Source organism: Papilio machaon, chromosome 11 (genome assembly GCF_912999745.1).
Source record: "Papilio machaon chromosome 11, ilPapMach1.1, whole genome shotgun sequence".
NCBI classification, from domain to species: domain Eukaryota; kingdom Metazoa; phylum Arthropoda; class Insecta; order Lepidoptera; family Papilionidae; genus Papilio; species Papilio machaon.
Genome location: NC_059996.1, coordinates 854,060 through 881,186, shown reverse-complemented (window position 1 = coordinate 881,186; position 27,127 = coordinate 854,060). Strand labels below are relative to the sequence as shown.

Genomic DNA, 27,127 nt, shown 5'->3' with positions numbered 1-27,127 from the left:
AATGCCTCCTCAAGGCAAACAGTGACTACTCAGTCACAAAAAAAAAAAAAAGGGGAAGTGGACTTGACGGAGGATAGGACGCATAGTAAAGGGAAATATATACTTTTTGTGCTCCATCGATTAAAGGTTAGCCTCATTTATAAATTCGTTTATTTCAAGTGTAAGATATTGAACCGTTTGTTTGTACTTTACTTAACAAATTACTAGTTAACGTACAAGTTTTACCGCTAAACTAAGTACAGATAACCTGCAGTAATTAACGTTAGCAAACAAAAGTTTTAAATCCAGCACGTGCCGGGGCGCGCGCAACTTACGCGATATAACAAATATGTACATTAAAAACTTTAAGTTGATGTTATCAGGATCATTGTTAGTACACAGTGGCTCCACCTAGTGTCGTTAATTGGTAACCAAAGCAATAAAACTATTGCAAAGTACTTCTTAGTTTTTCTCCCAACAACATTGAATATAAGTTTCAAATCTTTTTTAAGCTAGATTTGTAAAAAAACTCGTAAAATAAACAAGAATGAATGAAATGATTCGATTTAACTCAATAATAATTTAAATCTGTGGTATAAATTACATCAAAACTGAAACGCAAACACGCCTGGCTCGGCACTGATAAGCGTTATACATTGCGCTTGTTCATTGCATTTGTAACGACTGTTTGATTTCACTTGCCAACAAAAGGGGTAATGTTATGTAAACAAAAGATTAATATCGTTTATATAACACTATATTTTGTTATAAATAATTAAGTAAATAAAAACATTGTCATTTTGTATATCTGAAGTGTTTTAAATTTGATTAATCTTGGTTTTTTTATAAGAGTGAAATGGAAAATAAAAATTATTTTATAGTTTTATTGCACCTCTTCCACTACGAATATTGTACATCCACAATCTGCATACATGAATTTTAAAAGACAATATTAAAGTTGCCCGGGAGTCCAATTTGCTTACGTAAATAGTATTAGAAAATTTAACGAACCAGTTTATTGTAGGTCTGTATATAACTTAGAATAACTTAGTAGTTTTGGTATACGTAATTATACTTGACACTAACATCCTTATAAGTAATTAATTAATTATGATGTCTCACGAAAGTTTAAACAATTTAATCCTTATAAGTAGTTCATTGAATCCGAACAATTAGTAAGACAGTCAATATTAAAGTAGATTTTCGTATGGAACCTGAATGCTAAGAATCTTGTATCTCTATGTATCTCTATTTTCTCTCAAATAATGAGCGGGATGTTAACAAATTCAATTCTTTCGACATCGTAAATCTACAGACCCGACTTTGGATGTATAATCTAATAATGATGTCAAGCCAGGTGAGAGGCGCTGCTATCGCAATTGGTTCTGTCAGATAAGACATATAAAACCTACATAGACATTGAAAATGTTAATTTTAACTCATTTATTAATAATGTACAGAATAGATCCAATTTGATACTATACGTACATTAGAAAATAGTATACATAACAACATTGTATATAATAACAGTAAATAAAACATGACAATCTAATATATAAAATTCTTGTGTCACAGTTTTCGTTCCCGTACTCCTCCGAAACGGCTTGACCGATTCTCATGAAATTTTGTGAGCATATTCAGTAGGTCTGAGAATCGGCCAACATCTATTTTTCATAACCCCCCCCCCCCATTTTTTAACTGCGCGCGGACGGAGTCGCGGGCGACAGCTAGTGACTAATAAAATTACATAGATAAACTAATACGTAACATTATAATTGCCATCGCCTTCCCCACATCTGTAGGCAGCCATTAAAATGACATAAAAAAACAATAGTTACTATACAAAAAGTATCTTGTGACACTAATTTGACGCTGTCAGGGTGGCGCTAGTGGGCTATCTTAATTTAGTTTGACTTTTGCCCACCGGGTATGATAACTTTTTGGTCTCTAACTTCGATTAAAAAAGCGTACAGATTAAAAACAAAACAGTTGACAAATATTTATCTCTAGCAGTCTAAAGGGAAGTTATTTCAACAATCAAAACTTGAGAACTTATTTCTCAAGCTGTTGTAAAGTGAAGAAAACAGAAAACTGTGAATATTTTTTAAAGTTTAAAATGAACGAAAACATCGAGAAATTCAGTGCAATAAAGCAAAAATTCAACAAGTTTCAGTAGTTGCGAAGAGAATGGATTTGAAACTTGCTGCAATTCAAGAAGTTAACTGGGAAAGGGAAGTATATTAAATAGAAAACTTTTAACTACTTTGGTATTAAGAGCAGAAAAATAAAGACAGAAATTACATCAAATTAATTAAAGAACACATCGAAAAAGAATTTAAAATGCGTATGATGTTCCAAAAAATCTACTCACGATAGTAGCAGAGGTATCAAACTTAGGGTTCGCAACTGTCGTGACAATTATTCTATATTAAAAAGTGTACAAACCAGAATAGAACAGAAAAAAAGACTGCGTAAAAAAGATATTAAGGAAAGATTTATAAATTGTAAGCCAATTGATAGATTAACTTTCCAAACTTCATTTTCTTAATTTAAGTAAAGTTCGTGATTTACTGAAGATAAGTAATTTCGAGGAAAAGTTTTCGAAAATTAAGAACCATTCAAGTAGATTCATTTATCTGGTTTCTTTTTTATCGACTGTCATGTGTCTCATGAAATAAGATTTCCGACAAGCGGGTAACTTATTGAATTTTTCTTAAAGTACTGATTCCTTTTTATGGCTTGCTTTTTGTTAGGGTAAAAGTCCACATCGTTTTCATTCCAGGAATTATGATGCGCAAAACGAATAGCTTGTGCATAGTTATAACTACACTTGCAACTTACATATAAAAAATACATAGATTTCTATAAAATCTTATAACAATGTGACTTTATTTCCTTTCTATTTTCACTGCATTTCCGATTCACGAGTCGATCTAAATGACCGGATATGTTCACGAATGCGACCCTATATGCTGTCCGTAAGAACCACTGGCGTTCTGCCAACGCCTCGATATCGAGAGCTCGTTGTAAACTTTACTTTATAGATCCATTTAACTATAAGATGTTCTTTGTTACACTTAGACTCAAACGTCTTCATATCTTGTTTGTAGTATACTAGTTGTTGCTCGCGACGTCGTCCGCCTGAAATCAATAATGAGTATTTTTTGTTGACGAGTTATGTGAAAAGCAACAAAATATCTATCCAATAAAAAACGAAAACTGTTTTGGAATGAAAGATAAAAAATTATATAAAATATATGCATAAGTAAATAAGCGTTATATACAAAGATTGTAATATGTTAGTCGTTCAAAAAGAAGATAAATATTACGAGTACATATGTATTCCAAATTTTTATAAAAATTAATCTAACTAAATTATATTCGCAAGAAAGTATAATACACTTTTAACTAAAAATCTTATTCGACTTTGAAAATGCAAATAAGAGGAAATCAGTGTTCTAAAGATCATATTGGGAGTGTAATGTTTGGAAATTTGCCAGGAATTCTGAGATTGTAACTTGGCAATAAAGTTATAAATCGATAGCATAGAGTATGCATATTCATTGGCAAATTGTCTTGTGGAATGAGTTTATAAAAGTAAAACAGCTATGTAGCCGCCTTCAATAAGAATTCGTCATATCAATTCGTCTGTATTTTTTATGTGTGTTACCCCATTACTCGGCTTCTAGTGCTCCGATTTTGATAATTCTTTTTTTAAAAAGGTATTGCTTGGCATTGGTTCCGATTTCTTTTTACTGCATTTTTATTATCTATGCATAAAAATAATACAATGATACTAAATATCTTAGACAAAAAGAATATGCAAAGTGAGTCGTTCCTCTCATTCTGTTTGAAAAAAAAAAACAGAGAGAGCAATATGTACTCATATGAAAGTGGAAATCAACAAAAAAATGTTGATATTATTACAAAATGTTGCTTAAAACTTGGTAATCCTTTTAAAAGAAGCAAATGAAAATCTTTTTAATATTTAAAATGCGAATGTTTAGATGGATAGATGGATGTTTGTTAGAAGGTATCTCCAGAACGTCTGCATGGATCTCGCTGCAATTTAGTATAGATGTAGAACATAGTCTGGAAGAACACATAAGCTACAAATGAAGTTTTCTATTTAATTCCGGGCGAACGGAGTCGCAAGCAACAGCTACTGTTAAAACATACCGCGGATTTTGCGCATCAAACATTGAAGTAATTAATTTATTGTATACCGTTAATTCCATTAGTACGGCTAAAAGGGTCCGAATGTAAATTAGAGAGTCCGCTTTCAAACACGCATTTAATTAATTTACAACATGACTATCTACTAAGTATAGAGCCTAATAGAAAATACGAGAACTTTAGAAGTTTATACTTTGGAAACTTTGAAGTAGAGTTTGTAATGGATTATAGGTTAATTATATCAAAGATCTTGTAACAAAAAACTAATAGTCTTCGTTATTTTAAAAATTAACAAAGAAAATGGCACCCATCTGCAAGTACTACCTTTCGGTTATTTTTTTTAAATCAAAATCGCCCCCAAGGGGGCATTATCGCCCACTTTGGGAAATACTGGTCTAGTAGAATATGATATTTATATGGAAAAATAAGCAAGTTATACTACTAAATATTTTATCATTATTTAACAAAATTTCTTTTTGAGCCCAATGAAAAAATATAAAGAAAATATTAGGTCCTTACATATGAAATTGGCGTTTTCTATGGGAGGAACAAAAAGTCGAATATTTTTTAATATAATATATTTAATTAATCAAAGTATGAACCATTATTTTCTATGCACTTTTGCCATCTCATAGGTAGTTCATTGATCCCTTTACTAAAAAAACCAGTCGGACGGGAATCAATAAAATCTTTGAAGGCGATTTGGACTGCCCCATCGGAGTTGAATTTTTTCCCTTGCAAGAAGTTATCCAAATTTCGAAAAAAATGGTAATCTGTTGGAGCAAGGTCCGGGGAGTACGGAGGATGTCTTAGACTTTCCAATTGAAGCTCTTCTAATTTAGTAGCCGTCCGTTGCGCAGTGTGTGGTCTAGCGTTGTCGTGAAGCAGCAGTGGCGTGGAGCGATTGACCAGCCTAGGTTGTTTAGCCGCTAGCTTTTCCATCATGGTTTGCAATTACTGACAATAGACATCAGCCGTAATAGTCTGGCCAGATTTGAGAAAACTGTAATGAACAATACCGGCACTAGTCCACCAAACGCTTACAAGTAACTTTTTTGGGGTTAATTTTCGCTTGGGGCAGGATTTGGCTGGCTAGCCAGGATCCAACCATTGCGCTGAGCGCTTCCGATTATCGTAAAGAACCCATTTTTCATCACAGGTAATGATTCGGTTTAAAATACCTTCATTATTGTGCCGGTTTAGTAATGTAACGCAACAGTCGACGCGCGTTTGCCGGTTTGCTTCAGTCAATTCGTGAGGTACCCACCTTTCAAGCTTTTTAATCTTCCCAATTTGCTTCAAGTGAATTAAAACAGTTTTATCACTAACATTGCAGCCTGCAGCTAACTCGGACGTGGTTTGCGATGGATCCGCTTCCACAATAGCCTTCAACTCTTCATTATCAACTTGAGTCTCAGGCCGTCCACGGGGCTTGTTCTGCAGATCGAAATTTCCAGAACGAAAACATTGGAACCAAAAACGAACTGTGTTTTCTTTTGCAACACGACCGCCATACACATCATTCACCCTTCGAGTCGTTTCCGCAGCACTAGTGCCACGGCGGAACTCGTACTCGTAAATAATGCGATATTTTAAGTCTTCCATTTTGTAAAATGAGTGACGCAAACAGAAAAAAACAGAAGAAAAAAAACAAATGAATGACGGTCATCGAACCACAAATACATGAGTCTATAGCTGTACAAATTTGAATTTGGAATTCCTTACCAAAAAGGAGAAATTCGTGATTAAAGTGGCCAGTACGAAAAACGCCAATTTCATATGTAAGGACCTAATATAATTAACCTCCATAACAATTATTCAAAACTTTCTAAACTGTCAGTTGATAAATTAACGTTTTATAATTTGAAAAGTTTCAAATAGATTAATAAACGAAAATTCGAGTGTTAATTTCCAACAGACGAATTCCGGCCGAAAGGAGAGATTCATTAGGAACATTCGAGCAGGAAAATGGCGGGAAACATCAATTAGTACGGGAGGACAATTAATCTGCATTTAGCAAAGTTTCCTTAACGTCTTCTGAGATGCTAGATTAGCTAACGAGCACTTTGCTAATTTAATGAACAGACTTCATTATAAAGTTATAATTCTATATTTTGTAACTATTATTGAAGAAAAAATAATACCTTTTTTTATTTAAGATACAAAATATACCTTTTAGATATCGTGTTGTTGAGTTTGTTAAAAGATATAGTAAAAGACGACCACATTTGCAAAATACAAAAGGTTTCAGAGTGTTTTGAAATTGTTTCTTATTTTTTTATATTAAAAGGTGGCAAACGAGCAAACGGCCACCTGAATTCACCGAAATAGCGAGGTGACCGTTGCCCATAGACATCCGCAAATGCAGATGCGTTGCCTATCTTTAATCAACGGAGAATGGGACGCCCAGAAAGAGTATATTTCCCCTTCCTATGCGTCCCCTCTTCCGCTAAATCCACTTCCCCTTCCCATACTTTCCTAATAGGAAAAGGGTGGGAAGGGAAAGAGGACTAAAATTAAGCCTCCGGTACCACACTCATCAAACGAAACGCGGAATTGCTTCCACTTCACGCCTGTCTTCTGTGTGGTCGTGGTATTTCACCGGTCGACCCGACCAATTCGTGCACCCAACAAATATTGTTGTTGCGGGATCTACCACTGTTAAGCGTAGTTATGTGGATATTAATTATGAAGACAAGTATCCACGCAGGACACTTAATTTCATACGATATTCCCTTCCCATTCCTTTTTTAATAGTAAATGATGGGAAGGGTTAGAAGATAAGGCAATCAAGAAGACGGATTGGAAGGGGGAATATCCTCGATCTGTAAGGGTAGGCAACGCATTTGCAACTGCAGCTATCGCTACGCTTTTCGGTGAATCCAGGTGGCCGCTTGCTCGTTGACCGCTAAGTTAAACTTTGTAATCTCTGCCGACTTCTAAAACACTATTTAATAATTTCATAAATTCAGTAAAATAATCCTTAAGTTATGAAGTATAATTTACGTAATTTAATTCATCAAAGCAATTTTATTCATACTTCCAGAAGAAATATGTTTGATTTATGCAAAAACCCATTAGATTTTCATCGAGCCTGTCAGTAGGGAATAAACCTCGTAAGAGAATGCTGCCCGCCTTCCTGTCATCTCGGGTAACAATGAAAACGCGATGAATCAAGTTAACAATTCTTGTAATTTTTAAAATACGAAAATTTACTTCTGTATTACCGTGAGTTTCTACTGCTGAAGTTATGTACAAAAACATATTTGTATTGGTGGCAGACATGTACGCCTGCCTGATCTCTTACAAAGATGTGAAGGATTTTTTTCTTAGAGCGAAGGTGAAGAAATTAAAAAAGTTAGCTGACTCCAACCAGAATTGGTATACAAGCTCGTAAGACAAAAAGAGAGAGAAAAAGAGGGAGAGAGAACTATAACAAAATGTCTAGTTCAGTTGACTAAATGTCCTATATAACCGTAGTCAGAGGGTGTCAGTAGTATAGTTACAGAAGTAGAAATCAAAAATCATGAAAATTGCAACTTTTATCACATAAAACTTTCACAATGACATGAAAACGTACATTACATAAGCTAGAATATATAAGCTATGTTAGTTATGTATATCCTAACAAAGGAAGGATGAAAAGGTATCTGCGCAGTTAGTAGGGGCGGGTTACCATAATCGCCGGACATCCGTCGCTAGCGCCCTCTGGGGACTACGTACGAAACTCGTTAAAACATTATATTTTATGTATGGTAACATTTATAAAGTAACAATGTCGATAATATTCTGTTAAAATTGTACATTAAAAGGTCTATATAGTACATATTAAGATGTGAAAATACAAATTAATTTGTTACATGAAATATTTAATTATTTTACAATTAACAGTACAGCGTGGATAAAAGTAAACTAGTACTAGTTTTAATAATCTTCTTTGGTAATACTATTCACAATAAATTATATGAGGATCAATTTCGTTGTTAATTCTTGAATCGTTGTTAATTTTGCACTTTCGCGCCTAAATCTGTCGTTGTTAATTTTTTATTATCTTTTTTATTTGACTAGGTGTTCTCGATGGCCAGTTATAACATATTAAATATTTATCTTTTTTTACCGTTATTATAAATTTTCTACAATTTTTTTTATAAACACTGTTTTATGTTTAAATTATAATTAATATAAATATTTTACAATTGCTGTATCTATTTTCCCAGCGCCATCTACTGATTGATTATCGACTGATCAGAGTGAAATGCATAGTACACATCACATTAGAACTTGCTCTAATAAATTGGAATATTTATTTAAAATCTGACATTTCTACATTAAATTTTTTTAAACAGAGGCGGACTAAAATTGTCGTAATTGTAATAAAAATATCTTTGCTTTTGTCACGTTTTAAAATGCAATTGTTTTCAAGATAAATTATTTTTATGATAAAAACATTAAATTGGACATTACGCTTCTCGTTTTCATATAAATGTTGTCATTTCATTTTAATTACGGCGCTCAGTGAGTCGAAACTCGCCAGCTTTGCAGTCATTCCGTGTACCCTTTTACTGAGAGTTTACACTGCGAAAGACATGTATAAAAACAATATGATCATTCTCATTATATTGATAGAAATGTATGAGATAATAATTTGTTCTATATAGGTACACTGTTTCGGTTGACCGAAAAAGTTTTCCGTGAATTTAAGGCGAATTTAAAAATGTTCTTGTCCATGTCATGATAAAAATCAATTCCTTTCTCATAACAAAAGGTAAGGAAGCGAATATTTTCGCATTCTTCATATTTTTCAAGTGTCAAAAATGAAATATTTCAATTGTTACCTTAACAAAGCACGGGTCTGTCTAGGGGACAAAAGGTGGGGAGTATGATAAGTTGGTAAGATGAACAAAAGACGTAACGACACGTCAACTGTCGACTACATTTGATTGATTCGTTAATACAATTTAAATCTCTATAAACGATATAATCAAAGTTTACTATAAATAAGGTATCATCTAGCGCGTACCATCTTTAGACCACGTCATCATTTCATAGGGTGGGATCATGGTCAAGCGCTTTTTCAATATAAAAAAGAGCTTCGTAGGATGAAAATTTCGACTGTCAGAATGTAAATTGCCCGCTCAAACTCATAACAAATTGCGATAAATAAAAAAAAACGCGAGTTAAATTGCCTTTCTCTGATAGTAACAACGATACAATGTTGCATACATTAAACACCAATGACGTTAAAACAACTAATTTCAGGTCATCGGTTATCCAGAGATAAAAAATGGTCACATATTTTTATTTAAAAGAATTCTTCAGTGAGGGAAAATTTTCTTTTCTCAATTTTTCTATTTAACATTTATTACAATTTTTTAAAGGCAATTAAAACATTCTTTTTAACTATAACATTAACTTTATAAATTAGAAGTACGAGTATTATTTAACAAGTATATAAGAAGCATATAATTATACTATTATATAACAAGATTTTAAGATTAAACAAATAATTTAATCTACTTAATATGATTGGTTCTTGTACTTCAGAAAAATTTTGTTTCATACAAAAATTAAATAAATTCAATCTATTCATTTTGTTTATAAGTCTTCTTACAATTAAATCAATATTTATAAAAGGATACATTCTAAGGTTACCGCCCTTGTCCCCGATGGCGAGCAGCTTCTGTATCGGGTCCCAGGCCAGCGCCGTCGGTGAGAAAGGGAACCCATGCCGGAACGTCTGCGAACAAAAGGAACGGTTTTAATCATCTTCTATATACTCGTATATAAAAGAAAGTCGTGTTAGTTACACTATTTATAATTCAAGATCGGTCGAACTGATTTAGCTGAAAATTGATGGGGAGGTAGCTTAGAACTAGGAGACGGACATAGGAACTTTTTCATCTTGTGTGCATTTTTTTTATTACGCGCGGACGAAGTCGCGGGTAAAAGCTAGTAATTTGATAAAAATGCACTTATGATAGAATATTCCAGCAAACTGTTACCATAAGAGCTATAGTCTTCTTTATCTTTACGAATATGATAAATAGGAATGTTTGTTTGTATTGTATAGGCTCCGAAAATAGTGAACTGATTTGAAAAATTCTTTCACTGTTAGGAAAGCTACACTATCCCTGAGTCACATAGCTCAAATTGATTACTAGATTTTATTTTAATATACGTGGACGAAATCATGGCAACTGCTAATCAGAGTTCAAGGACATTTCAAAGAAATGGGTAGGAAATAAATATCTTCAACTATACAACAGGGATTAACTTCAAACTCCTTGCAAATATTGTATATATTATGCAAGAAGACGAAAGCAGTATTGATAATATTAATTAAAAAAAAAACATTTAAACTCTACACATTGAATTTTGATAATTTCCTGAAGGAATTGAGGCTTTTATCCCTCAACGTAGATCGGCTAATGGTACATCGTGAAGAGAAAAGTTAAATTCAGTCATATAAAAAATGGTAAAACTTTATATTACTATGAATGTATAATTCGCAAACCCATTCCACCGCAGGTCCGGGGTACGCTGAAACAATGAAATTATTCTCAATATTACGTTGTAATTTTTCAATTCGTGCTCGCTCTTGGGAATTCGGTGAAATTAGCATTTTTTCTTTTAAAATTTACCCTATTTTTCATTCATCTCGTAATGGGAAGAACGTCCTCGTTTTGCGAATAAAATGTTAGAGGCATAAAGACGAAACAGCTGACTCAAGTAATGAAAGTTGTCATTATTTTAATGATTAAGACAAAGAACAAAATAATGATGAAAGTATTAAAACTTACAATAATGTTAAGAAAGAAAATACCTTTTATATACGTCTAATTTTGCTATTTGAAAGCGGCAACAAATAAAATAGAAAAAGAAAAAAAAAAGGTTTTGGAACGAAGTTCCTTATCGCGCGTTGTGAAAGGGGGCTAGACGGAAAAAATTCTTACGAAAAGTTGTCACGACACTTTTTTGCTATAGTAACCATGGCAACGACGTGACAATATATAACGAAAATTCATAGAAATAAAATGTACTTCTTGTGAAGACTTAAGTTTTTTATTCATAGAATAAACATTGGTTCCTTCACTAATTAATTGAAAGGAACTTCGTTCCATCCGGGTGTCCCTTGACACCTCTCAAGTTTTTTTTTCCTGATTGTATTTAATTATTAAAATTTGATTTTTGTAATCACAAACCCAAGTATATTTTGTCCACGAAAGTTGATCTTTTTTTCGATATTACATACAGACACTCCAATTTAATTAATTGATATAGATAAATAGTTATCAAACGTCATTAGATAGAGTAACACTTACAGGTTGGAGTTTAATAAATATTATTTTTATATCCATATATTACTGACTATGATGTAATTAATGTTTTGTTTATTTCAGCTACTCATTTCAAATGACGTTACTAATATTGTGTTTTTATATAAGTCTTTCTAGTCTTACTTCTTACCATAATATTATAAATGCGAATGTTTAGATGGATGTTTGTTTGAAGGTATCTCCGGAACGGCTCAACGGGTCTTGCTGAAATTTGGCACACATGTAGAATAGTCTGGAAGAACACATAGGCTACTTATTACGTTTTTTTTTTAATTCGCGAAGGGAGTCGCGGGCGACAGCTAGTAACCTCATAATTCATAGACTATTACTATAGACCAGAGACCCCCAAACTATTTTGGATAAGTTACCCCCTTTTCCAAAATGAACCGTCACCAGACCCCCATGGCGAAATTATCTACTTTTAAGATCAACTAATATTCATTCTGTCTTAGATCAATAGAAGAAGACAGAGTGAGAATTAGCAATGTTTTAAGTTCGATATCGACCCCTTTAGGAATCCCTGCTAGTTAGTTAGTTGTAAGGATGCGGGTTGCACAGGACCGATCATTGTGGCGATCTTTGGGGGAGGCCTATGCCCAACAGTGGGCGTAACGAGGCTGAATGGATGGATGGGGCGTTTTTTGCGTGTGAGCAGAATCTGGATTCACTCCAGCCAACCCAACTCTCCAAAGAAACCCAGCAACCTCTTGATGTTGTCGGTGATCTCTGGGAGTATTCTCGGTCTCTGCTATAGACAATATGGGCAGGCGGGTCGCCTGTTAACTGTCGCAATCAATATTCGATATTTGAGATAAATCAGAGATTTATATTAAACGAAGTACTTATTTAATCGCCCTCTAACCTATAGATTATGTTTTCCGATTGCTTATGAGAATTTTTTGAAACAAAGGGCTTGTAAATATTAAACAAAAATAAAGTCGCTAAAGTTTCCAACGAAATAATAAAAATAGATGTACTGGGCTGACAACTAAAGATGCACTCGAAGTATAAACAAAGCAACATTGTAACAATCGTATATGTTTATTATATAACTTATCACCTGACTGCTCTTTTGTAATTTGAAGGTTATTAATTGTATTGATTTTACAGCAACTTTGTATTACTTTATTCGAATATTTTACAACTAGGTGCCAGCGACTTCTTCCGAGTGGAGTTTTTTTGGAGAAACATTAGATATATAAAAACCCTTTAAAACTTTATCAGACGATAAACAAATTGAATAAAGCATATTTTTAGGTTAATTAGTTAGTCCAGGGATGGCGATCCTTTATGTATTAAGGTGCTATTTTTATAACAAAAACTAGCTGTCGCCCGCGACTCCGTCCGCGCGCAGTTAAAAAAAAATGAAAAATAGATGTTGGCCGATTCTCAGACCTACTCAATATGCTCACAAAATTTCATGAGAATCGGTCAAGCCGTTTCGGAGGAGTACGGGAACGGACATTGTGACACGAGAATTTTATATATTACATTTATAAAAGGTGTAGAAAGTCAGAATTGCCATAAAATAATTTTTACTCTTTTATCATTGACCTATCCGTAGAGGAATAACTACACTTTTTTTCGGTGTGCAAAATCACGGTTAACCCCACGGTTGTGTTTTTCCTAGCCTCTGTGTTCTAAAATCTGTAAAGAATATAGTGTCGCCCAACTGTTTCGCGTCGCAAGAGACACAAAAATATGAAGAACTTACCGCCAACCTTCGTTAGTCGGAGAGGCACCTCAAGAAGAATGAATAGCAACTGCACTATTTAAGTTAAAAAAAAGTGATCAGTAAAAATGCAGTTTTTCTGACTTATCGATACTATAGTAAACTAATTAGGTTAACTTGAGTCTTGTAAAATGACTACTTAGTTGAAATTTGAAATATAGGCGGAAAAAAACACTGGAAAATTTGTAAAATATGTACCTACTATATTTCTGTTTGTGAAAGTAATCTATATGGTCAGATACAAGATATCTTGTTATAATGAATGTCTATTATTTGGCGTAAAGTTTTATTAATTACTTGTTTATCCATTATGTCGTAAAGGGAGATAGTAGACGAGTCATGAACCTATGTAGACATTTAATGTATGCATTTTTATAGATGAATACAATACCCTATTGTATACAGATAAGTAAAAAACGAGGATATTAAAAATAAACACAACGACTTAATAAAATAAAGGGGTGATCAAGTATAAAGTTGTGTTGTTAGAAATTGCTTAAAAAAACAATACCAAGATAATGACTTTTTTTGGCTAAAAAAAATTAAGAAGTCTATTTTATAATATTTTTACTCTTATATTATATTCTATTATATTATATTAAATTAAATTATATTAAATTCTTTCTAAAAAATTTAAATATATTATATTAAATTCTTTCACATTGAGTTAATTAAATTTAAAAGGTAGACTGATGGGTATTGCAGCCTTAAAGTAGCAACTAAAGAAGCAGTCATCATCACAGCAACCCTGTGGAAGAGTTTTTAACACCTTAAACACTGCGTTGTTATCTATATATGTACACGCAAGCAGTGTCGATGGTACGGAATGTGTTATACTTAAAAAAACTTACACTTGTTGGTTTTAGGTGAATAGGATCTGAATTATTTGAGTATCATCTATATATATAAAAGAAAGTCGTGTTAGTAACACTATTTATAACTCAAGAACGGTCGAACTGATTTAGCTGAAAATTGATGGGGAGGTAGCTTAGAACTAGGAGACGGACATAGGAACTTTTTTATCTTGTGTGCATTTTTTTTATTCCGCGCGGACGAAGTCGCGGGTAAAAGCTAGTAATCTATATATATAAAAGAAAGTCGTGTTAGTTACACTATTTATAACTCAAGAACGGCTAAATCGATTTGACTGAAAATTGGTGGGCAGGTAGCTTAGAACCAGGAAACGGACATAAGATAATTTTTACCCCGTTTTCTATTTTTTATTCTGCGCGGACGGAGTCGTGGATAAAAGCTAGTAGTAGATAGAGGTACAAAGCAACAGTGATCCCTTTTAATCACCTGCGTTGTTCGAACTCGCAAGGGTAATGAAAAGAAAAAGGTTATCGTTATCATAGAGGTGATGCCAAAACAATATACTTGTTGGTGATAGTGTTGTTTTCTTATGAACGGGTATATAAGCTGTGTATAATAAGGACCAGGCACATTCTCCTTCAGCAGACATGAAGCTGGTGTGGTTGGCAGCGGTCCTCGCGGTGGCTACGGCCTCCGTCGTTAAAGACGATCATTATGGATTCCTTATGGGAAAGGAAACAATGAGTGAGTGAAATATTTTATTTTTATTTGCTTTTAGTATTTTATATGGTACTGGACTTTGAACTAAAGGATTGAATTGTCCATTTCTTTCTTGGGATATCTGGTCAGATCATGCACCATGATAGAAGGGAGTATGGGTAAAAAATGAAATTATTAAGTCGGTATATTTTTAAGATCTTTTACAAATTGAATGTCTTGTCACTTAGAAAGGGATGGAGTTTATATCTGACTAGCTGTTGTCCGCGACGTCGTAAGCGCAGAATTAAAAAAAAAAATAGCCTATAATATGCCCGCGTGCATCAGCTACCTTCCCGTCCATGTTAAATCGGCCCAACTGTTCCGGAGATTATCGGGAATAAACGCGGTCTTCCGGACAGACATACTGGTTTTCTTTATCATCTACGCAAATACACCAGCTTTACGAAATATTATATTTTATCCAATCTTATATATATAAAAGAAAGTTGTGTTAGTTACACCATTTATAACTCAAGAACGGCTGAATCGATTTGACTGAAATTTGGTGGGCAGGTAGCTTAGAACCAGGAAACGGACATAGGATAATTTTTACCCCGTTTTCTATTTTGTATTCCGCGCGGACGGAGTCGCGGGTAAAAGCTAGTATTACATAAAAATACTTTAATTGTATTAATATCTATAGATGTTTAAGTTTGTTTTTATGTTCATGAAAAATATACATTTATTTTTATATTTAATTTAAAAAAATATTTTTAATACAACAGGAGATTTACTAAGTGAAACTAAGTCTAAGTTAGACAACAAGGGAGCTTAAGTGTTTTATAAATTTGTTTTGAGAAACTTTTCAAAATTTTTATTCAGTTCCATGGACTTATAAAATTGATACTCGCCGCGTTACTGAAGCTTTGTTTGTAAAAGTTTTATTCAAAGCAGCACGACCAAGTTTTCGTAGCGCTTATTTTGTTTAATTTAATAAAATCTGTCTCCGTGGAAAATTTCATTTTGATAGTAGAAGTTTACGAAGTATCTTCACTCAGTTAAATTATAATCCTTTTTTAAGCAGACTGTTTTACATCAAAGATACGCCTTCTTTTAATCGCTCCTCTAATAACGGCATATCCACATTATAATTTGTTAAGTTATTTTCTTTAGCAATTTAATATTTATGTTATATATCTTATATGACCAGTTGCTAAGTTCTTTAATCGATAGTATTGAAATATAAAATTTTTTATTCTACAGTGAACTTGGACATCAAGACTAAGGAAATATGCATAATGAAACTGCTGAACCACATACTGCAGCCAACCATGTACGATGACATCAAAGAGGTCGCCCGAGAATACGTGCTCGAGGAGAATCTCGACAAGTACCTAGTAAGTTCTTTTTTAATATTATTCATTATTACCGAATGCAGTGAAACTTAAGTCTTAAATTATTTTGTATTCAATATTTAATGTATTTTCTTCTTGCAGCAAATTGATTTGGTGAAGAAATTCATCAGCATGTTCAAGATGGGCCTGCTGCCCCGCGGCGAAATCTTTGTCCACAGCAACGAACTGCACATCGAGCAGGCCGTCATGGTCTTCAAACTGCTCTACTTCGCCAAGGACTTCGACTCCTTCATCAGGACCGCCTGCTGGCTCAGGGAGCGTATCAACGGCGGCATGTTCGTCTACGCCCTCACCTGCGCCGTCTTCCACAGACTCGACTGCCGCGGCATCACCATGCCAGCTCCTTACGAAATCTACCCTTACTTCTTTGTCGACAGCCACATCATTAACAAGGCTTTCATGATGAAAATGACTAAAGCGGCCAAGGATCCCTTCATCTACGACTACTACGGCATCAAGGTTACCGACAAGAACCTCGTCGTCATCGACTGGCGTAAGAGCGTCCGCCATGTTCTGTCCAAGGACGACAAAATCTCCTACTTCACCGAGGACATCGATCTGAACACTTACATGTACTATTTGCACATGAACTATCCTTACTGGATGACCAACGACGTCTACGGCCTACACAAGGAGCGTCGCGGAGAGGTGATGATGTACGGCTACCAGCAGCTGTTGGCGAGATACCGTCTGGAACGTCTTTCTCACGGCCTTTGCGATATTAAAATGTTAATGTGGAATGAAGTGCTCAAGACCGGCTACTGGCCTAAGATCCGTCTGCACACCGGCGATGAAATGCCCGTCCGTCAAAACTACGTTCAACTGGTTACCAAAGAGAATCTGAAGGATAAAATTCTGTTGGACGACATAGAGAAGATCATCCGTGAAGGAATCCTTACTGGACAAATCGTCAGAGTAAGTAACACTTAATGGTCATTACATTTGAAATATTGATATCAAAATTTAAATTAAAATCAAGTTCTTTTTTCTTTAGCGCGACGGAACCACCATAAGCTTGAAGAAGACTGAGGATGTAGAGTACCTGTGCAGACTGATCCTCGGTGGAATGGGTCTGCAGCATGACGATGCCAAGGTCATCCATATCACCAACGTCATGAAGCAACTTCTATCTTACAACTTGTACAACGTTAACAAGTACGTACATTATCAGCAAATACTAATTTTACAAAAGATACAGTAAAAATTTTATCACAATCTCAAAAGTTTTAGCGATTCCAGATATTTATATTCATATTTTCTATCGACTTTTTTAGGTATACGTATATACCGACGGCTCTTGACATGTACACGACTTGTCTGCGTGATCCACTGTTCTGGAGGGTGATGAAGCGGGTCGTCGAGTCTGTCGTTCTGTTCAAAAAGCTCCTGCCCAGATACACGCGCGACGAGCTCGACTTCCCCGGAGTCAAGATCGAGCGCCTCGTCACCGACGAACTGGTCACCTTCATGGATGAATATGACATGGACATTACCAACGCTTTGTACCTCGACGAGTCCGAAATGCACAAAAAGCGCTCCGACTACACTTACGTGGCTCGCATGCGTCGTCTCAACCACCATCCATTCAAGGTCACCATGGATGTCGTCTCCGAGAAGGCGGTCGAGGCCGTGGTCCGCGTTTTCATCGGTCCCAAGTACGACTGCATGGGCCGCCTCATGAGCGTCAACGACAAACGCCTCGACATGGTTGAGATCGACAGCTTCCTCTACAAACTGGACACTGGAAAGAACACGATCGTGCGTAACTCGATCGACATGCACGGAGTCATCATGGACAGGCCCTGGACGCGCAACAGGTTCGGCATGGACACCACGACTGCCACCATCAATGGCGACCGCTTCGTCGACAACTGGTGGTACAAGACCCGCCTCGGTTTCCCGCACAGGTTGCTCTTGCCCCTGGGTCACCTCGGCGGTCTGCCGCTGCAGCTGTTCGTGATCGTGACGCCCGTGCGCACTGGCTACGTGCTCCCGACCATTGACATGAGCATCATGAAGGACCGCCGCGTGTGTCGCTGGACCACGTGTATCGACAGCATGCCTCTCGGCTTCCCCTTCGACCGAGATGTGGACATCACCTGCTTCTACACGAATAACATGAAGTTCTTCGACGTTATGGTATACAGGAAAGACATGGGTCTGTCCAACACGGTGAAGCACATGGACACCTCAGACCTGGTGATGAAGCGCGATGACCTCACCTACTTGGACACCGACATGCTGGAGCGCTGGTCATACAAGGACGTCATGCTCATGAGCACCGACCGGATGATGCGAATGTAATTCCATACAACTAAAACATAATAGTAATATAGTACAGACTTCAAATAAAAGCATTTATTAAATGTAAACTCCTTTCTTTTAATCTAAAATTTAAAAATAGAACTGGTATTTTCACAGTACAATCGATTGAGGAGGCCTAATTTTAATCCTCTTTCCCTTCCCACCCTTTCCTTATTAGGAAAGGATGGTAAGGGGAAGTGGATTCGGAAGAGGGGACGCATATGAAGGGCAAATATCCTGTTTCTGGGCGTCCTCTTCTCCGTTGATTAAAGGTAGGCAACGCATCTGCATTAGCGGATGTCTATGGGCAACGGTCACATCGCTATTTTGGCAAATTACGGTGGCCGTTTACTCGTTTGCCACCTTTTGATAAAAAAAAATCGTGAAGAATAGAAAAACATCAAAAAAATGATATGTAGATTGACTTTCTTCGAATGAACATGTGACGAAACTGTAATATCGGATTGAACAACAATTAAAAAAAACAACAGTAGGTATTCGGACATTTGTATCGACTAAAATTGTTTCGTTCATACAGGCAGTGTGGCCGAACCACCTATTTTCAATCTTTGAAATACAATTTCCACATTCCTGTTAATTGAATTAAAACTCTGCAACACTAGCGCTATGCTACCCGTGTTAAAAAAAGACAACAAAAGTAGAGTTATGAAAATATCAGAGGTAGCAATTCGATATCGGAATTTTCAATTACGTATCTGTATTCCATCAAGAACTTTGAATTGTTTCTAAACAAAGTTTTTCTTTTTGTTCCATCGCACATAGCAATGAAGTAATAAAATTATCGAACTTTATATAGAAATGAAAATGTAGGAGCTTTTGTAACTTCAATATATTCATTTTACAATACTCTTGATTATATAACTTAAGTAAACATTTTCTGATATGTATTTTGAACATTTTCTATTTTTAATTAAAAAAAAACAATAAAGGGGTGCATAATAAACATACAAACTTAATCATTTTAAAAATAACATTTATTCCAATAGAAATAAGTATAGATGCATTATACTCATAAAAAAACTGTTTACAAAAAAAAAAAACAAAAGCTAGACATGATGAAAAGTATAAAAAAAAAAACACAAAAACAAGTGACAACATAAATCGTTCATAAGACAAAACAATTCAAGTTTTTTTTTGCGTCCAACAACATTTCTTATCTATGGTAATTCTAGAACAAGTTTCAACATGAAAAGTAGGCTTTTTGGCAATGATAGCATTTCCGTTTCACACATAGTGTTTTGTTTTAAGATAATATAAAAACGATAAGTCTTTAAAATCACACAAAATTTTATTATTTGATATTTTAATGTTCGATTTTGAAATAATCGAATCGCAGTTTTTCATTTCACTATGTGACTTTCATTTTATTCCAAACTAGCGACCCGCCCCGGCTTCGCACGGGTGCAATGCAAAATATACCTACTACAGAATAAATGCACAATTTATTTAAGGTACTTAAATGGATAAGGATTAATGCTGTATTGTTTAAAATCACTTCGTAAAAGAATAAAAATGGTTATGCTGGGTTATCCCTAAGAGACAGACATATACCATCGCGGACTTTTTTGTTGAACTTTTTAAGGTGAACAATACTGTAGTACATTATTTTGGTCTATCTCGTAGGGTTCAGCCAGCGTTTGCAATATAAGCGCAAAAAAACGTGCTTATTTACGACATCACATTAGAAAACTTTAAATTTATCAGTGTTTCTCTACTATATTATGCATTTATTATACATACAAACCTTCCTTAAGAATCACTCTATCTATTAAAAAAAACCGCGTCAAAATCCGTTGCGTTTTAAAGATCTAAGCATACATACGGACATACAGCGAAAGCGACTTTGTTTTATACTATGTATTGATTACTAGTCTTCAAAACATGAATTGGTAAGTAATCTAGTCAGGATAGATCGTCTTGTATGTGACATGACAATTTAGGTAACTCTATCGGGAACACACAGCACCGACAAAGCCGTGATTAATCTGGCGGCCTTTTGTCCACAAGCCGCAGCAAATACAGTGGTTTACGTTCAAGCTAAACGGTTAAAGTGGAAGCCAAATTAATTCCTATTCAGGTTATAATTAAATTTGATAATTTAACGTACTAGTTTGTTTCCACTAAAAATAGTTACTATATAAAACGCGAGTAGTTGTCCGCCTGGAATTTAAAAAAATCGAGTAATAAACATAGCCTATATCACTAGAGGATAGTGTAATTTTCCAACAGTGAAATAATTTCGCAAATCGGTTCAGTATTTTCGGAGTCAATTCCAAAACAGAAATCAAATCTTTCCTCATTAATCGTGACTCCATCCGCGTAGAATTAAAAAAAAGTAATTAGTAGCCTATGTGTTCCTCCAGACTATGTTCTACATCGGTGCCCAATTTAATCAAGATCCGTTGTGTTGTTCCGGAGATACATTCAAACAAACATCCATCTAAACATTCGCATTTATAATATTATTAAGATAGTATATACAAGTGTTACAGGAGTGGAGTCACACCATTATTTTAGCCAACGTAGTTTTAAATTAATTTCCATCAATTTTTTTTTAATAAAATGTTACGGAACTATTTTACGGATGAATTCTAAAAACGATTGCAAAAATTCGATAGAAAACCGTATTTATAAGAAACTTTAATTATATTTTATATCAGTATATATTAATATTATAATTTACTCAATATAATACAGAGGTACGTAATTGTATTTCTGTTGTCAAAGAGCAACGAACATATGAGTTAATCAAGTGTAAATTATAATATGAAATTCCCTTTGTGCAGTTTTGCTCGCGGCTACAAATTCATATAACAGCAACAGAGTATAATTAATAATACAGGTTCGATTTTAAATTAAAGTTAAATCACGTTCATGTATATCAAAGTTGAGGTTATAATTGAATGTTACGTGGATAAATTGTAAGGTATCAAGATCCGTTGAGCCGTTCTGGAGTTACCTTCAAACAAACATCCATCCATCTGAACTTTCGCATTTATAATATTAGTAAGATAAGCTAATTCTCGCTGAAGTTTTCAGTGTTACATCTGCTTTCACATTAGATGTTAGAGATTCTATCAACATAATGTAACAAGCAATAATGTACAAAGGCCGTATTGATGTCTATCAATCTTCGTCACATGTCACACAATTACGTTCTGGTAATTTTGATTGAGTACCATATAGCAAGACAATGCCGTGCAGATCGGTATTAAAGCTTCACTTACCTCAATCATTAATCTATCCCCTTATTGATGATACATTTTTTAGATTATGTTGAGGTTACATAAGTAACATAGAAGACAGACGCGTTCTTGGACAGTGTCTAATGCATAATCAACTCAGCGATGACACAGCCGCGCCCCTGATCCGCGATCTTTCAGATAAAATTGCATTTATTGCGTTGTTTTCATAAATATAAACGACATCGAAAATTTTACTCTATTTTACTTGTAGTCACATACATGTATTATCTTAATCGTCCACTTACAAAGAACCTATTCAAAAGTAAACGGATTACGAGTAGAAAATATTTATTTTTATTGTATTTATTAACCACCGTATATTATGGATGTGTTTCGGAATTGAAAATTGACTGTTATACTCGTACTAACAATCTTCGAAGCATACTAAAAATACAATGTTTAGTATCAATATTACTGTGAAATATGTGACGTAATACATTTTAAAGTTTAAAACTCATTGCAGTTGTGAAAGATTATTCCCTTACCATGTGATACCTACGAAACTTATATCTCTGAGATGCTTTCTTCAAAGGATGTTGTAAAATAAGTCATAACCTTCCTTTGTGCTCTTTTATAATCTTTGTATATTGATATTTTATTCGCCGCATCGTAAAAATTGCGAGAGAGCAGTAAAATTTGAAACCTGTCCTTACAAGAAACTCTACTTTGAAAATGTCTTTCTATTCTGTTACACATTGTGTATGAACATGACCGAAGTGGATTTGATAATAAATATATAAAGGAAGTGTCATTTTCGCTGGACCAAAAACCACTAGTAAATAACAATTGAAAGACGCAAGTTAAGTAACCACTAAATGTAAACGTGAAAGTTTAAATGGATGGATGTATGTTTGCTAATAGGTTATTTTTAAAACCGCTTTACGAATCATTATGAAATTTTACACAGATTTAGTACATAATCAATAAGAACACATAGGCTACTGGTTATGTTTAATTTATTAATTCTACGCAGACGAAGCTCCTAAAAAATAGCAGTCTTTGTAAACGTAATGTTTTAGAAGACATACTTACATTGCAGAAAATATCTGTCAAATTTGACAGCTGTCAAATAAAAAACAAAAGGTAAACAATAAAAAAATGCTTCAAAATGGAGAATATTGTGATTAGATTAAAATTGAATATATAATTTGACATTAAAATATAAAATAAGGCAGGGAAATAATAACGATGGGTCCATATTATTACATATCCGTAATTATTATGTTCGTGTATTTAATGCGTGGATCTAAACACACAAAACTGTAATTACCAGTAAAATAACATCTTCGTATCTCCGATAGTAAATAATTACAGGACTAGAACAAACATGACTGCGATATAAACACTCCCTAATGAGTAAAAGCTAAAATGGGTATAAACAAAAACGCCTTATTGGTAATATAGGAGGTTATTTAGGCGAACTTATTTATTGTATGGCAAAGTAAAGAGGTTTATCGGGAAATTAAATGTTGGGGAAACTTTACTCTTACAAATGTCACGTATTCGTAAAATTCTTCTTTCTGCAATAATGATCAGCTATTCAGGTAAAAATCTTACTAATACTATGAATGCGAAAGTTGAGATGTTGTTGACTACGTATCTCCAGAACGGCTCAACGGATCTCGCTGAAATTTGACAATATGTAGAACATAGTCTGAAAGAACACAATTCCGCGCAGACGATGTCGCGGGCGACAGTTAGTATGCAAAAAAACATTATTAGGAATTCGTGAAGTACTAGAAATTAAGCACGTATCAGATAATGTGGGAAAACACCGCTTGCAAACTTTGATAACGAAGCCATGACTTGTCGTACAGGCGCCGACATCACGACAAGTTATCTATCAATATGTAGCGCCTTCTAATTTATAATTGCAAAAATACAATCAAACATAATTACTAAACATATTTTAAAACTATGTTAAACACGCTAGAACTTAAAATATACTCATTAATCTATAATACTAAAAACATAGTATATTTTTATGAATAAATTAGGTTTTGTATTACATTTATAAAGCTACGACTATACGTCCAATTGTTCATACAATCGTTATGATGAAACAAAAGTACATTTCGTACAATATTTATAGTAATATCGAGTAGAAATGCCCTCGTTTTAGTTACGCCTATTGTTCGAAACGGTCGGAGCATCGTTCACTTGTATGCGAACTCAATTGAAAACTACTGGATGCTCGCTAACTTTTTTATGAAATAAGAGCAACATAGTTTATATATTAAGCAATCAATAACGTTATATTCTTAACGACTTTAGTTTAATGCAATACTTTAATATAATTATAATATTAAAGTAGTTAGGAGGTTCCTGTCTCTGTAGCCCTCACCACTGGTTGTTTGAGTAATGGGATTCCGCAGCCGGTGGTATACTATTTTTTATATAATATATTTTGTTAATTTTTTTTTATAAAATGTATTATATAAATAATAAGATAATAAATGAATAAGAAACATATTACCTGAAGATTAAGAAGGCAAGTTCCGTCCTAAATTGATCGCATAGTCTAACGGCTTGATGTGTTGACGATTTCAAACAGTGAATTGTTTTTCGTTTCGTATTTCTCCCGCTGTGTTACAATCAGTAGAGTTATTTGGTTAATAGATTTTGAACTTTTTATACACGGAATAAAGTCTATATTAAAAATTTTCATTATTTACACGTAGAATATCTAATTACTGAGCGACCCACGTCAGTCCCAGGTGTGCCACGTCAACGTAATCCCGGGCCCGCTGTCTGCGGGCCGCGTCTGCTAATCCCTGCCCTGACAAATTACCGCAACAGACCTTTCGACTGGCCACATTCATCACAGGGTTGTCAACTCAATTAAATTTATAGAATAAGTTATTATTACTAATATTATAAATGCGAATGTTTAGATGGATGGATATTTGTTTGAACGTATCTTCAGAACGGCTCAACGGATCTTGATGATTTGGCACAGACGTAGAACATAGTCTGGAAGAACATATAGGCATTTAATTCTGTAGGCGGAGTCGCGGATAACAGCTAGTTTTACATAAATTTAACTTAAAGCATTTTAGAGTATTATATTTGAATTATGTTACATAACGGTTTGATAAAATTATCACGAATAACTATTAATATTATTCATCCGTTCTTATGGTCTTAATAAAATTTAAGTTTGAAGACTAACCGTGGGTTTTTGAGAGATACTGTGATCTCATAAACCAACAATTAGTTAAGGAATTTTTGAATTGACAGATGAAATTAAAAATCCAAATAAGCTACGTTTCTAATGAACTCTCCCGAAAACGTCTCGTTTTCAAAGGCCTCTGAATAACAAAAATAGCCTTTGAGGCTAACGAGAGTGGCTTTCAAACACTCGACACTCGAGTTTACTTTGCAGATCTACGCTTCGACAGATTTTAACAATTTCCAAGAGTCGACAAAGTTGACCTCACAAGGAACCTTTAGAAAACATCTTGGTAAGGTTTCGAATACTGAAAACTAAAATTTTATTCTACTGACTTATTAATAATTATTTTTAATTAACTTGCAGTATATTATTAGGTATAATGTAAAGATTAAATTAAGAATCTATTTAGAGAAATCAATTCTTTCAATACACTAGTAATAATGCCTGAAACGAAAGCCTATGTTAAAAGCCCGACCACCTGCGGCTATCAGCTATAATTACGTGAACGGTGTGCTCTCATGTCCGCAATGTGCGAGGTTTTTTTGCAAACAAAATTGGGTACATAAGCCACATACGAGCAAACCAACGTCAAAACCGGAGCTGAAGACAGTCGCCGTGGCCGATATCGGCCGGGATTACATTATTATTATTATTATTTTAGTACTTTACACAAGCTTTTAAAATTCCCAATTCAATGTTAGCCGGTCTCTAAACATCTTTAAAAAAATCACACATAAATAAATCAAGATTTTACAAAAGTGAAATATTAAAGATGACATGTTTTGAAAGGTGAAATATTGGTCGTTTTAAAGTTTTCAATGATAAAGGAATTTGTAAGAAAATCTGTTGATGGATGAGACACGATTGTTCAATGACAACGAGCCGTTAGATTGTCGGCTACTATTTATCATCACAGACCTTCAGAAGTAGAAAACAAATTATACTTTGGTCTACAGCAATTTTTTTTGGCGGATTCATAATATTTTTTTCTTCTTAACTTTTTTTTTTAATGTTTCAACTTTTCGATGTAATTTTGTACATTACAGTATTACATTTTGATTAAATATTTGATTGGTACATTTTTTATTTAATAAAAAATTCCCTGTAAAATTTTAATATTAATAAAAATTACCTACACTTTTAACAATAATACACATCTATATATATAAAAGAAAGTTGTGTTAGTTACACCATTTATAACTCAAGAACGGCTGAATCGATTTGACTGAAAATTGGTGGGCAGGTAGCTTAGGACCAGGAAAAGGACATAGGATAATTTTTACCCAGTTTTCTATTTTTTTTTCCGCGCGGACGGAGTCGCGGGTAAAAGCTAGTTTTAGCTAAAGTATAATAATGGAAATTACACAGTTATTTCCCCGAGAGATTAGAAAATGCATTTCAATTCCGCGATGTGGCTCGAGCCTCATTTGTAGTATGATTATTCAACAATACTACTCGCTTGAATTACAATACGTAGAAGAGTGTACTGCTATACATTAGTTGATCATTGTTTATGTGTGATTTAAACAGTATTGTATAATAATAATACAATGAAAATATAAAATTAAAGTCAAAATGTGAATCCAAAAAAAAACAATTTACTGAGGCGTTCTAAGATTCTTACCGTCGATCTTGTATCTTGTCAAACGAAATAGAAGTTACCATCTTCGTTGATTACCTGTAACAAAATTAAAAAATATATTAAGTACATTAAAAAACGATTCGGTATATTGTAAATTGTTCTTTATGGAACGCCAATAGCCCAAACGTCTAACTGTTGGTTTCTGAGAACAAAATAACTGTATAAAACGTATCGTCATCCCTGTCATTATCTTTGACAAAACACTATTTGTTCTCAGAAACCCAAGATAAATAAGTGATCGCTTTAGTGGTCCAGCTGGTCTTGAAGAAGAAATGTCTACGAGAAAAAAAGGAATTGGATTATGACGTGTCACTCGATTAGCATAGAGAATTTTATTTTATTCATTTTTTAAATCAACGTAGTGGCCATTATTTTTTTTAATATTATTCTCAAAAGAATTGATTATTACTTTGAATTTAATCTATCTTGTATACAGAAAAGAATTGCACGGAAGTTGTACAACTCAGTATACCCTCGTGTGGTAACAGAGCTAGTTAAATATTTATAATATCTCTCAACCTCTGATATATTTCCCTATTGGGTTACGAATTGAATTTCATGAAAACTCTCAGTGGAAATGCAACAACGA

General features: G+C 34.2%; 2 protein-coding genes across 2 annotated transcripts in view; one reads left to right on the top strand and one right to left on the bottom strand.

The window, feature by feature from the left end:
* The window catches only part of LOC106716126 (syntaxin-binding protein 5), a 165,921-nt gene that overhangs the window by 45,428 nt on the left and 93,366 nt on the right, over positions 1 to 27,127 (bottom strand). The window contains exon 2 of the mRNA XM_045679904.1: positions 9,795 to 9,892. Coding sequence (XP_045535860.1) covers positions 9,795 to 9,892 — 98 coding nt within the window. The remainder of the gene's footprint in view (positions 1 to 9,794; positions 9,893 to 27,127) is intronic.
* LOC106711807 (basic juvenile hormone-suppressible protein 1) lies at positions 14,643 to 18,523 on the top strand. The gene is made up of 5 exons (XM_014504214.2): positions 14,643 to 14,781; positions 16,000 to 16,133; positions 16,233 to 17,066; positions 17,146 to 17,306; positions 17,426 to 18,523. Exons 1-5 carry the CDS (start codon positions 14,685 to 14,687, stop codon positions 18,453 to 18,455), a joined length of 2,256 nt encoding a protein of 751 aa, XP_014359700.2. The 5' UTR covers positions 14,643 to 14,684; the 3' UTR covers positions 18,456 to 18,523.

Bases quoted from the DNA above. Each gene is read 5' to 3' on its own strand.
- LOC106711807 (XM_014504214.2), top strand. From the start codon at position 14,685: ATGAAGCTGGTGTGGTTGGCAGCGGTCCTCGCGGTGGCTACGGCCTCC. The intron at 16,134-16,232 runs GTAAGTTCTTTT...TTCTTCTTGCAG, and splicing joins AGAATCTCGACAAGTACCTA to CAAATTGATTTGGTGAAGAA. The intron at 17,307-17,425 runs GTACGTACATTA...CGACTTTTTTAG, and splicing joins AACTTGTACAACGTTAACAA to GTATACGTATATACCGACGG.